At 36.7% G+C, this 13,765-nt stretch overlaps 1 protein-coding gene across 6 annotated transcripts in view; it reads right to left on the reverse strand.

The window, feature by feature from the left end:
- SPAG17 (sperm associated antigen 17) overlaps nucleotides 1–13,765 on the reverse strand; it is a 218,826-nt gene that overhangs the window by 95,269 nt on the left and 109,792 nt on the right. For all 6 annotated transcript variants that reach the window (XM_081815775.1, XM_081815773.1, XM_081815772.1 and 3 more), the window contains 4 exons: nucleotides 8,351–8,590; nucleotides 7,260–7,371; nucleotides 5,258–5,416; nucleotides 3,939–4,052 (listed from right to left, as the gene is read on the reverse strand). In XM_081815775.1, the coding sequence (XP_081671901.1) occupies nucleotides 3,939–4,052; nucleotides 5,258–5,416; nucleotides 7,260–7,371; nucleotides 8,351–8,590 (625 nt within the window). The remainder of the gene's footprint in view (nucleotides 1–3,938; nucleotides 4,053–5,257; nucleotides 5,417–7,259; nucleotides 7,372–8,350; nucleotides 8,591–13,765) is intronic.

The following is a 13,765-nucleotide window of genomic DNA, read 5'->3' on the forward strand; positions in this document are numbered from 1 at the left end:
CCACAGTGAATACCATTCTCAATGGGGAAAAACTGAGAGCTTTTCCCCTAAGCTCAGGAACCCAACAGGGATGCCCACTCTCACCATTGCTGTTCAACATAGCACTAGATGTCCTAGCGTCTGCAATAAGACAACAAAAAGTAATAAAAGGCATCCAAATCAGCAAAGAAGAAGTCAAACTCTCACTCTCTGCAGACGACATGATACTCTTTGTGGAAAACCCAAAAGACTCCACCCCAAAATTGCTAGAACTCATACAGGAATTCAGCAAAGTGGAAGGATATAAATTCAATGCACAGAAATCAGTTGCATTTCTATACACGAACAACGAGACCAAAAAAAAAAAGAGAAATTAAGGAGTAAATCCCATTTACAATTGCACCCAAAACTATAAGATACCTAGGAATAAACCTCACCAAAAAGACAAATGTTCTGTACTCAGGAAACTCAAAATGGATGACAGACCTCAATGTGAGACAGGAATCCATCAAAATCCTAGAGGAGAACAGGCAGAACAATTTGGCCATTGTTGATAATGCTGCTATACACATTCCTAGCTATCTTATGGTTTTTGGTGCAATCGTACATGGGACCGATTCCTGATTTCTCTTTCTGCTGATTCATCATTAGTGTATAGAAATGCAACAGATTTCTCTACATTGCTTTTGTATCCTGTGACATTACTGAATTCATTTATTAGTTCTAACCATTTTTTGGTGGTCTTTTGTGTTTTCTGTGTAGAGTATCATCTCATCTGCAAATAGTGAAAATTTTACTTATCTTTGCCAATGTGGATGCCTTTAATTTAATTTATTTATTTCACCAAGTATTTATTTATTAACTTACTTATTTTTGTTTCATGTTTTTATTTAAATTTCAGTTAGCTAACATATAATATAATATTAGTTTCAGGAGTAGAATTTAGTGATTCATCAGTTACCAGTAACACCCAGTGCTCATCACAAGTGCCCTCCTTAATACCTATCACCCATTGAGCCCACCCTCCTGCCCACCTCCCCTCTAGCAACCCTCAGTCTGCTCTCTATAGTTAAGAGTCTGTTTTATGGTTTGCCTCTTTTTTATTTTCCCCTATGTTCATCTGTTTTGTTTCTTAAATTCCACATATGAGTGAAATCATGGTATTTTTCTCCAACTGATTTATTTTACTTAGCATTATACTCTCTAGCTCCATTCATGTTGCTGCAAATGGTGAGACTTCATTCTTTTTATTTTTATGTTATTATGCAATTATTCCATTTAAAACAAAAATAAATAAATATATATCAAACAAATATATATATATATATATCATCTTCTTTATTCATTCTTCTATTGATGGACACTTGAGCTGCTTCCATAATTTGGCTATTGTAAATAATGCTGCAATAAGCATATGGTTGTTTATATCTTTCCAAATTAGTGGTTTAGTATTCTTTGGGTAAATACCTGATAAATTGCTGGATCATAGGGTAATTCTATTTTTAACTTTTTGAGGAACCTCCATACTGTTTTCCAGAGTGGCTGCACCAGTTTGGATTCCCACCAACAGTGTAAGAGGGTTCCCCTATCTCTGCATCCTCACCAGCATCTGTTGTTTTCTCCGCTATTAATTTCAGCCATTCTGACAGGTGTGAGGTGACATCTCATTGTAGTTTTGACTTGTTTTTCCCTGATGATGAGTGATGTTGAGCATCTTTTCATGTATCTTTTAGCCATCTGAACGTCTTCTTTGGAAAAATGTCTATTCATGTCTCCTGCCCATTTCTTAACTGGATTATTTGTTTTTTGGGTGTTGAGTTTGATAAGTTCTTTATAGATTTTGGATACTAGCCCTTTATCAGATATGTCATTTGCAAATATCTTCTCCCATTCTGTCAGTTGCCTTGTAGTTTTGTTGATCATTTCCTCTGCTGTGCAAAAGCTTTTTATCTTGCTGAAGTCCCAATAGTTCATTTTTACTTTTGTTTCCGTTGCCTCTGGAGACGTGTCTAGTAAGAAGTTGCTACGGCTGATGTTGAAGATGATTCTGCCTGAGTTCTTCTCTAGGATTTTGATAGTTTTCTGTCTCACATTTAGGTATTTCACTCATTTTGAATTTATTTTTGTGTATGGTGTAAGAAAGGGGTTGATTTTCATTCTTTTGCATGTTGCTGTCCAGTTTTCCTAGCACCATTTGTTGAAGAGACTGTCTTTTTCCCATTGGATAGTCTTTCCTGCATTGTCTAAGAATAGTTGTGCATCCATATCTTAGTTTTCTATTCTGTTCCATTGATATATGTGTCTATTTTTTTGTGCCAGTACCATACTGTCTTGATGGCTACAGCTTTGTAATATAACTTGAAGTCCAGAATTGTGATGCCTCCAGCTTTGCTGTTCTTTTCAAGATTGCTTTGGCTATTTGGGGTCTTTTGTGGTTCCATACAAATTTTAGGATTGTTTGTGCTAGCTGTGTGAAAATGCTTTAGGTATTTTGATAGGGATTGCCTTAAATGTGTAGATTGCTTTAGGTAGTATAGACATTTTAACAACAGTTGTTCTTCCAATCATAAGCATTGGAATGCCTTTCTATTTCTTTCACATTATAAATATTTTCAAATGTAGTACTTATAAATGTGAAATTAGGAACATTTGTTTTAAATGGAATAATTGTGTAATAACTTAAGGATTAAATCAAGAATAAGGAAATCACTGAGGAAATAGCAGCAATATAGTTGATAGAGAGTAGAGTGTAAATATCTTAATCTGAAATCATGATAAGCTATGTTCAGAAGGGATAGGATTTTTTTAGTGAATGTGTGTGATAATGGATTTAACACATAATTTGTTAGGCAGAGAATGACTTCAAGTGCTGGCTTAGAAAAAAACAAATATAAAATTAAAAGACAAAACCTCAAATAAAGCAAAAATACTAACAAATCCAATGGGCTCTCTAACTCACTAGAGTACTACAATGTTTTGCACAAAGTAAGAAAAAGATTATAATGACCCAATGGAATGATGTTTCTGCAGAAAAGGAGCTACATAGTAAGGCAGACTGTTGGAGCACCATGATCTACACATAGTTTGAAGGCTATATAGCATAGAGATTATATTTGATTTTGTAAAGCTATTTTTTTTAAAGATCTTATTTATTTATTTAAGAGAGAGAATGAGATAGAGAGAGAGAGCATGAGAGGGGGAGGGTCAGAGGGAGAAGCAGACTCCCTGCTGAGCAGGGAGCCCGATGTGGGACTCGATCCCGGGACTCCAGGATCATGACCCGAGCCGAAGGCCGTTGCTTAACTGACTGAGCCACCCAGGCGCCCTAAAGCTTTTTTTTTTTTAATGTGTGTGCTTATACCCCTGTAAAATGCATGGGAACCCACAAAATTTCCTAATTGGCTCTTGGTTAAATGACATATTATTTTGTGGTTTGTAATGAAATAGCTTCCAGTTGGAGAATTTGTTCATTAAATGTGGGGTAAAGATATCCTTCAAGATGTCCAGTGAATGGCTCCTTTAAGACTGTTAAGTTCTGAAGCACACTGAGCAGTTCCACAATCATAGGATTCATAAAAATACCATTATCTGGAAAACCAAGAGGATTCCTTGAGAAATCATGCTTTTTTTTGGGCACCAACTAACAGACTTATATGCTAGTTAACAAGGATAACTGAAATATATATAATTTTATATGTATATGTGATTATATGTAAAATGATATATATGATAAATTCTGTTTCAAATGTCAAAGCACTGTTATTTTCTATGTATAAGTGATTATATATGTACATATATGTAAACACACACATGTATGTACACACTCACACATATATTCCCACCTTCCAGGAAAAGAGGGGCATTAAATCAAAATGTGTTTATCAACACGTGAGCATATTGAGGATGGGCAGATGCCCTTGGTCATGGGACAGTTAGCCTTGCTGTTGTGCTTATTTTACCTGGGGCCATTCCACTTGGTCCATAGTAACTTATTGAGAGGCAGATCCCATTTTCTAAGGTGGCAGAAAAAGATCCAAACTTGCTGACAGCTTTATTATCTGCATCTGATTTTTCTAAAAGACAAATTCAAATTAAGGACATTTCCATTTTATTAAAAAGAAATGTAAGCAAAACAGTGAAAAGTGGAAATCACATAGATAAAAACATGGATATGATTAATTAAATTATTGATATGTATGTATGTACCAATGAATTATTATGAAATCATTAGAAAACTTTGTTTTCAAAGAATATTTAATGAATAGGAAAATGTTCATGATGATAAAGTAAGAAATACACTACAATAGAGGCTACTGCTGGGGTGGTAGAATTAGGGCAACTGTCATCTTCTTTAAATATTCTTATATTTCCTAATTTTTTATAATAAACCACATATTCTTTTATCAAACAAAACAAAGAAAAGTAACTTAAAAATTTCTGTTTTAAGTTCTTGGGCACATTCAAGCTTGTCAAACACTGTGCTCTTGAGTTTGGAAAATACTGGGGCCATAACTGAATTTATTAGTAAGATTTAGTTATTTATCTTATTACTAATTTGAGTTTAAAACATCTTATTAATTAACTCTTCTCCTTTTGCAGGTATAACCCATGTCACATTGGGCAGAGAGCATTGTTTTTCCAGGTGGTATTTCCTGGATTTGTTAAATAGTGTTATCAGGAAGTTTCATGGTGTATAATCAATGGACATCCACCTGGAGTTCTCATCTACTAGCAGGTAGAGACTATCAAGACTAAATGTAGGATTTTTCTCTTGTCCTTGCAACCTAAGAAATTTGAAAGCATGGGGAGAACTAAGTGATAGAGCACAGAAGGAAACCCCAGCATTTGTAGTGAATATTGGAGAAAAGTTAAAACTTCAGCAGAAATCAATTAATGCAGACCTGAGTGCTAGAGACTGCACTTGATGCAAGTTGTATAAAACAAAATTCGGGCCAGAATGAACATTGCAAACACAATGTTGCTACGTAAATGTAGCCAGCTACAGACTCTGTATGACAACTGGAATCAAGAGCTGGGCATCCAGAGAGGGCAAAACCAAGTTAGCAGTCCACTATACATGTGCTGTGTATACAATGTAGGTACACGTTACCTTAGGGAAAATGTATATAAGCAGAATGGCAAAACACTTTCCTTACCATCTGGAAAAATGACCCTAGTTGCTAAGTGGAAGTGATGCCTGTGTGTTGCTGTCAGATGGATGGGTTTGACACATTGCTGAAATATTAACCTCCATTGACACAGAGATGCAGCTGCTTACCTGTTTCAAGATTTTGCTCTTCCTCTCTTTTTTCTTTCTCATCTTCTGAAGAACAATTCTCTTCTTTTTTTTCCTTTTTCACAATTTTCTTAGGGTCTTTTAAATGAATTATAAAAGTGTGCTTGTCCTTTTTCACTGTCACCTTGATAAAAGTTGGCCCTGGAGAAAATCATGGGACAGAGGATGGGCTGCTGCTGCTGCCCCATTAAGGTCCTCTACAAGACATCTAAATAATGCAGCATAGAATGTAAGTAAGGGCATGGAAACATTTATGGACATCACTATTTTACAAAAAGATGCCTAAAGGAATAAAGTGATGGTGGAATCCCAGAAATAAATGGCAGGTAGATCAGGGAGATGTTTGCAGACTTTCTAATCAAATTACAGAAGAGAAAACACACTGGTTGAGGCTGATGTACACCTATACTCAACTTGATGATTAATAACATGAGTTAGTTGATGCAAAAGGGTTTTACAGCTTTTAAAGAATTACATCAACGTTAATTATAATAGTTGTTATTGTTAGTAGCAGCAAATCAGAATTTTCCAAATGGCACATTCCCTCTTCTAGTGTTCTGACTCATTTTTTGTCTCCTTTCTCAGCTTTTCTCTTTTTTTATCCAGCTTATTCTTCTCAACTTTGATTGAGCTATCTTCTGTCAAAAATTGATAGGATTAGGATGAAAATACTGCACTTACTGCGACTCACCTGAAACAAATAAACGTGTGCATATATAAATTTCGATAAGTGCAAGGAATAGTCATGGAAAATAGAACATAGCATTATAAAACTTGAGTCCAGTAGTTTTCTCAATTATGTGATTCTGAGCTCCATTTTTAATTACTATTAATTGTACCCTATACCCAAGGATGATATTAAAAATATCAAATATGAAAACATATAAATAAATATGTATACCTATACATTAATAACAATCCCTGTCATGTTTTAAATAAACAAACCTTATATAATAAAATGGTCTGACATTTGATGTAAGTTGCACCACCAACCATTGTTTAAATAATTTGAATGACTTTCAGGCCTTTTTATTTAAAAAATTATTGATGTGACCTTTTGTTTGATGTGGCAGTTACTACCTAATGGTGCTTCCACTTGATTTCACATAGGGAACAGCATCTAACTTTTGCAATGACTTCCTTATTAAATTGATAGTTATTAGATGACAAGAAAGAAAGAAGAAAAGAGAGAGGGATTGAGAGAGAGAGAGGTAGGATGTCAGGCAGAGTGTGGGGGTAGGAGGAGCCCGTGTTGCTTCTTGCTGGGGTACATAACCTTGTGGACATTAAATAGGGCCCTGCTCAAATTCCCTCCGCACTGACCACCTCACAGCTCTCAGAGACAATAAGCTATCAAATAAAGCCCAGGTTCTCAAATCCACCTGAGAGATCTTTAAAGCACAGTAAAAAGATAGGCCCTGCTAAATCTGCTTCTTGGGAAGAGTTATACATTTCCTTTAGAGGTTTTTCAGACTAGGTCCTCCTCACTGCATCCCTAAGGCTCCTCTCCCACTCAAAGACTTCTGAATCCAAAAGCAACTTCTCTGTAGCAAAAATAACTGGACCTTGGCAGCAGAACCCCAAGCTCTATGCTCCAGAGCCCAAACTAGAAATTTGTTCTCAACTCACAGTATGTGCTTGGTTTCTGAGATAACACTATGTGCTGTAATTAATATTACTAATTAATTATTTGCTTATTGTGGTTACTATTATAATATCTCCAAATTGTATAGAAATATTTTAAGATTTTAACAACTAGAATGTTCATAAGAGTGTGTCCCAGGTAAACTCTCAGCTGGCTTGTGCCCTGCGGTCAATTATAACAGAAGCATGTGAGGTCTGGAAATGCTGACTGTGGTGTACAATAAACAAAAGTGGGCACATTACCACTCTCACCTATCATACCCAAGGGTACAAGGCCCCAAGTTGATCTGAAATGGGTTAGTATCTTCCAAGCTATTAACCAGCTGCATTCAAAATATACCTTTTTCAAATGTTGTTTTCTCTACTTCAATCTGCCCTCCATCCGAAGGATACAGATAAGAATTTGTTCCTGAGATTTGGATGGGTATATCTCCCATATCATATCCACGAAACTAGAAGGGAAAACATCAGGCTTTGAGTGTGGAACTGCAATTGACAAAAATCAACTCATCAGTGTGAGCCAGTTAAAGTTGCTATCAGCTTAATTTCTGCAAAATGAATGTCTGTCACAGTGTCCATATTACCTTTAGCACCTCCTGTGATATTATAAGGACAGGCAGAATTAAAGGAGGTCCATGATTTTAAAATCTGTTCGCTGGAGCACCCTTACAGCTAGTGCAGATCAAATCACTGTGCTATTGAAAAGCAGTGGGAGAAGAAATCAATTTCCCTTTCACTGGCTATTGATATTCTGTTTAAAGTGAACTGATATACTGTTGAATATTGACACTTTGTACTTTTTTCTTGACACTTTCTCCTTCAGGAAGTCATATGGTAAAGACATTTTTTGCTAAGTGTTGCTGATAGAGCTCCAAGTAATTGTGATGCATGCTAAGGCTTGAGAAGTGGCTTAGAGTAGCAGCTAGAAAGGACAACGGCTGTTAGATTTCTGTCCATCTTTTTCCCATTAGGTTTTCCTCATAAGACTGCCTAAGGGACAGACTGGCAAAGGGAAGATTTTACCAAAGCCTACAAGCAAAATACATGGGTGCCTACTCAGCAAGGCCTATCATCTGAGACAAATACAGCCAAACTTTGTGTTCACTTTGACTTTTCACAGTTGCTTTATTTACATTAACCTAAATGAATGCTTTTGTGTCAAATCTCCATTTTCCTGCCCTTAGTAACCTAGTTTCATGGCACTCAAGACAAGCTGGCCTGAGGGTATTCCCATCTTGGTGACTGGCTACATAGAAAGTCCTAGGTATAAGAAGGTAGAGTACAGGTCTGAGATCATCTATGCTAGAAAAAACTCCAAGGCCTTCTGTGATGTCAGTGAAGCCTGGGAACCTTGTGTTTCCACAGAAGCTGTGTTTCTCCCAAAAACAATTAGTAAGAACCCAAAGAAGCTTTTTAGAACACTGATTTTACCGGATAAATGATCTCAGGTTCTGGTTGCTGGAGGGACTCCTCTGCTATTTCTGGAATCCTCATTTGTTCTTCTTTAGTTTTCTCCTTCAAAATAGATTTTTTCTTCAAAAGCTTACTCTCTTCTTTCTCTACCTTTTCCTTGCCTTTCTTTTTACCAGTTTCCTTACTCTTCTTTTCTGCTTTTTTTTCTTCCTTTAAGCGCTCTTCTTCTGCTAATCGATCTTGTTCTTCTTTCCATGCCTATAAACACATTTAAAAAAATTAACAGGATTTCGAAACAAATTAGATCCCATTCAGGTTCATTTTGGAGAATACTTCACATGCTTTTTTGTAAGTTGTGTCTCTGACAAATTAAGATACTGAGCTGGAAACCTTGGAGTTACCCTTGATTCTCTTCTTTCACCCAACTTCTGTGTACCACACCCTGCCAAAGCTCTTCAGAGATTTTTCTTTACTCAGCTGCCTCTCTCACCTTCTGTTGCACTTTTCTTTAATTCAGGTCTTCCTATCTTTATCCTGAACTATTACATCAGCCTCTTAGCTGGTCTTCCTGCTTCCTATACTTTTCCACATGAACCAATCCCCAATTTAGGTCCTGGTTTATTCAGCAGTATGGTGGACCAGATGTTCAAAGAAACATTCCTGGCATAAAATATTTCAAAATTGATAGATAAAATGTAAAAATCGTCATTGTAAAGCATAGCAGGGCCGGCAACAAAGTAAAAGGTATGAGAAAGCACTAGTCTAGTGAGGAACATGAGTACTCAGGACAGAAGTTTCTAAGGACTATATGCCCATCCCTGGCAGCCTAGAACTGAAGTTTTAATAGGTTATAGGGACTAGAGCAATAACCTGGGAGATCAGATCAAAGATATCTGAATAGAGCAGGAATTTTAAAAAATGACACCTTCATTGGGTGAACTAAAAAAATATCTTTCCCTATAGAGGAAGACCATTAATTCTAGCTTGCTTCTTTGGCCTTGTGTTAAAGGTGAGGAGGGGTGGGGGGAGTCTCCCCTGAGAACTAATGACAAGGCTGTCCTCACATAGATTTGTGGCCAAAATATACATTACCTTAAAAATGTATTCTAAAAATGTTGTGGGTGGGTATGAGCTCACAAATGAAAATCACAAAACATGCAGAAGTAAGCCAAAAGCAAGAATCTGAAGAAGAAACTTTCTGTGAAGACATATCTGCAAAGACTGAAGATATTGGAATTATCAAATAGAGGATATAAAATAAGTATTTTAATCTGCTTAATCTTTAATTTGCTTAAAGAGAAAGAAGGATCCAAAGTATAAATAGGAAATAAAAAAGTATCAAAAATAAGAAGGTGAGTTTGAAAGCTCTGTTAGAAATGAAATAGAACTTTAGAAAAGGCAGCATTTTAATAGATTATGGCTGAGCCATTTCCAGAGTTGATGAAAGACATGGATCCTAACATTCAGGAAGGCCAATGAGTTAAAAGCAGGAAGTAACAGTGGTGTGCTGACTTCGAAATAAATCAGTCAGAGAAAGACAAATATATGATTTCACTCATATGTGGAATTTAAGAAACAAAACAGATGAACATAGGGGAAGGGAAGGAAAAGTAAGAGAAAGACCAAGAGGGAGGCAAACCATAAGAGACTTTTAACTATAGGGAACAAACTGACGGTTGCTGGAGGGTTGCTATGTGGGGGCATGGGGAATGGGCATTACCTGGGTGATGGGCATTAAGGAGGGCATTTGAAGTAATGAGCACTGAGTGTTGTATGCAGCTGATGAATCACTGAATTCTACCTCTGAAACTAATAATAGAGTATATATTAATTAAATTGAATTTAAATAAAAAATTAAAAACAAAAAACAGTTGTGTGCTGGACCTAGCTCATGTTGACTTGAAAGAGTTTATTGTTAAATTTTCCAGAATTTTTTTTTTTAAAGATTTTATTTATTTATTTGACAGAGAGAGACACAGCGAGAGAGGGAACACAACAGGGGGAGTGGGAGAGGGAGAAGCAGGCTCCCCGCAGAGCAGGGAGCCCGATGCGGGACTCGATCCCAGGACCCTGGGATCATGACCTGAGCCGAAGGCAGTCGCTTAACCAACCGAGCCACCCAGGTGCCCAAATTTTCCAGAATTTTATGAGCTGGTTGTTAACCACAGCATTATTTAAAATTAGATTATATAAATGCACAATCAAATAACATTAAAAACAAAGACATTAAATACTCAAAACTTACCACCTTCCTAATTATTTTGTTACATTTCACTATTATCTATGTTCTTGAGGTTATTTATATGAATTGTAGCTGTATCATAGAAATACAATATAATGGTGTACTACTGAATATTGCTTCCAATTCTGCATTCAGTGATGTCGTATTAATAGCCTGAATACAGCCATAATGGGCATTTTACACTACACATATCAGCAAATGCTACAAATCAGGGACCAACTCACTGTTGGTTATCTAAACTTATGAAAGTGGTGAGAAAATGTTAATAATGCAGATTAAATTTAAAAGTGTCATGTTTGGAGTTGTTATTTTGTAACTAGTTAAAAATCTAGCTTATACTCCCTGTTTACAAGAGATGCTTAAAATATAAACACACAGGAAGGTGAAAATAAAGAGATGTAATTTGCCAGTCAATGCTATCTGATAGAAAGCATTTATCCCTTTGTTTCTCTTTATTAATTTTAGAATCAATTTTCCAAGGTTCATAAAAATTCTGCTGGGATTTTGATAAGAATAACATTGAGTTTATAGTATATTTGATTTCCTAAATTGAATGTTCTCACCCATGACCATTGTATATTTTCCCACTTATTTAAGTGTTAAATGGCCTCAGTAATATGTTTTAATTTTCTCCATAAAGATTTTGCTTATCTTTTATTTTTCTTCACACCTTATAGTTTGTGTTTTTCTTGCAAATAATACTTGTTTTCTATTACATTTTCTATTTTTTCTTTTCAGATTTTTTTACTTATTTATTTGAGAGAGCAAGCACAAGCAGGGAGAGGGGCACAAGCAGGGGGGAGGGGCAGAGGGAGAGGGAGAAGCAGACTCCCCACTGAGCAGGGAGCCTGAGGCAGGGCTCCATCCCAGGACCAAGAGTTCATGACCTGAGTCAAAGGCAGATGCTTAACTGACTGAGCCACCCAGGTGCCCCTCTATTACATTTTGTAATTGGTTATTGCTGGAGAATAGGACCTCCAATGATTTTTTTCCATGTTGATCTTGTATACAGCAACCTTGCCAACTTCCCTAATTTATTTTATTTTTTATTTTTTATTTAAATTCAATTAGCCAACATAACATCATTAGTTTCAGATGTAGAATTCAGTAATTCATCAGTTGCATATAACACCCAGTGCTCATCACATCATATGCCCTCCTTAATACCCATCACCCAGTTACTCCATCCCCCCACTCACCTCCCCTCCAGCAACCCTCAGTTTCTTTCCCATAGTTAAGAGTCTCTCATTGTTTGTCTCCCTCTCTGATTTCTTCCCATTTGTTTTTCCCTCCAATCCTCTATGATCCTCTGCACTGTTTCTTATATTCCTCATATAAGTGAAACCATGTGATAATTGTCTTTCTCTGATTGACTTAATTCTGTCAACATAATACCTCCTAGTTCCATCCATATCAGTGTAAATGGTAAGATTACATCCTTTCTGATGGCTGAATAATAGTCAATTGTATGTATATACCACATCTTCTTTATCCATTCATCTGTTGATGGACATCTGGGCTCTTTCCATAGTTTGGCTATAGTGGGCATTGTTGCTATAAACATTGGGATGCAAGTGCCCCTTCGGATCACTACATTTGTATCTTTGGGGCAAAGAGCCAGTAGTGAGATTGCTGGGTCATAGGGTAACTCTATTTTCAACTTTTTGAGGAACCGCCAGACTGTTTTCCAGAGTGGCTGCACCAGCTTGCATTCCCACCAACAGTGTGAGAGGGTTCCCCTATCTCCCCATCCTCACCAACATCTGTCCTTTCCTGACTTGTTCATTTTAGCCATTCTGACTGGTGGGAGGTGGTATCTCATTGAGGTTTTGATTTGGATTTCCCTGATGCCAAGTGACGTTGAGCATTTTTTCAAGTGTCTGTTGGCCATTTGGATGTCTTCTTTGGAGAAATGTCTGTTCATGTCTTCTGCCCATTTCTTGATTGGATCATTTGTTCTTTGGGTGTTGAGTTTGATAAGTTCTTTATAGATCTTGGATACTAGCCCTTTACCTGATATGTCATTTGCAAATATCTTCTCCCATTCTGTCAGTTGCCTTTTATTTTGTTGACTCTTTCCTTTGCTATGCAAAAGCTTCTTATCTTGATGAAGTCCCAATAGTTCATTTTTACTTTTGTTTCCCTTGCCTTTGTAGAAGTTTCTAGCAAGAAGTTGCTCTGGCCAAGGTCAAAGAGGTTGCTGCCTGTGTTCTTCTCTAGGATTTTAATGGATTCGTGTCTCACATTTAGGTCTTTCATTCATTTTGAGTCTATTTTTGTGTATGGCATAAGGAAATGTTCCAGTTTCATTCTTCTGCATGTGGCTATCCAATTTTCCCAACACGATTTGTTGAAGAGACTGTCTTTTTTGCATTGGATATTCTTTCCTGGTTTGTCAAAAATTAGTTGACCATAGAGTTGAGGGTCTATTTCTGGGCTCTCTATTCTGTTCCATTGATCTATGTGTCTGTTTTTGTACCAGTGTCATACTATCTTGATTACAGCTTGGTAATAGAGCTTGAAGTCCGGGACTGTGATACCACAAGCTTTGGTTTTCTTTTTCAACATTCCTCTGGCTATTCAGGGTCTTTTTTGGTTCCATACAAATTTTAGGATTATTTGTTCCAGGTCTGTGAAAAATGGTGTTATTTTGATAGGGATTGTATTGGATGTATAGATTGCTCTGGGTAGCACAGACATTTTAACAATATTTATTCTTCCACTCCATGAGCATGGAATGTTTTTCTATTTCTTTGTGTCTTCCTCAATTTTTTCGTAAGTGTTCTGTAGTTTTCAGAGTACAGATCCTTTACCTCTTTGGTTAGGTTTATTCCTCGGTGTCATATGGTTTTTGGTGCAATTATAAATGGGATCGACTCCTTAATTTCTCTTTCTTCTGTCTCATTGTTTGTGTATAGAAATGCCACTGATTTTTGTGTATTGATTTTATATCCTGCCACTTTGCTGAATTCCTGTATGAGTTCTAGCAATTTTGGGGTGGAGTCTTCTGGGTTTTCCACATAAAGTATCATTCATCTTCAAAGAGTGAGAGTTTGACTTCTTTGCCAATTTGAATACCTTTTCTTTTTGTTGTCTGATTGCTGATGCTAGGACTTCTAGTGCTATGTTGAACAGCAATGGTGAGAGTGGGCATCCCTGTTGGGTTCCTGAGCTTAGGGGAAAAGCTCTCA

The sequence above is a fragment of the Leptonychotes weddellii genome, chromosome 4 (genome assembly GCF_054177405.1).
Source record: "Leptonychotes weddellii isolate Sample4059 chromosome 4, ASM5417740v2, whole genome shotgun sequence".
NCBI classification, from domain to species: domain Eukaryota; kingdom Metazoa; phylum Chordata; class Mammalia; order Carnivora; family Phocidae; genus Leptonychotes; species Leptonychotes weddellii.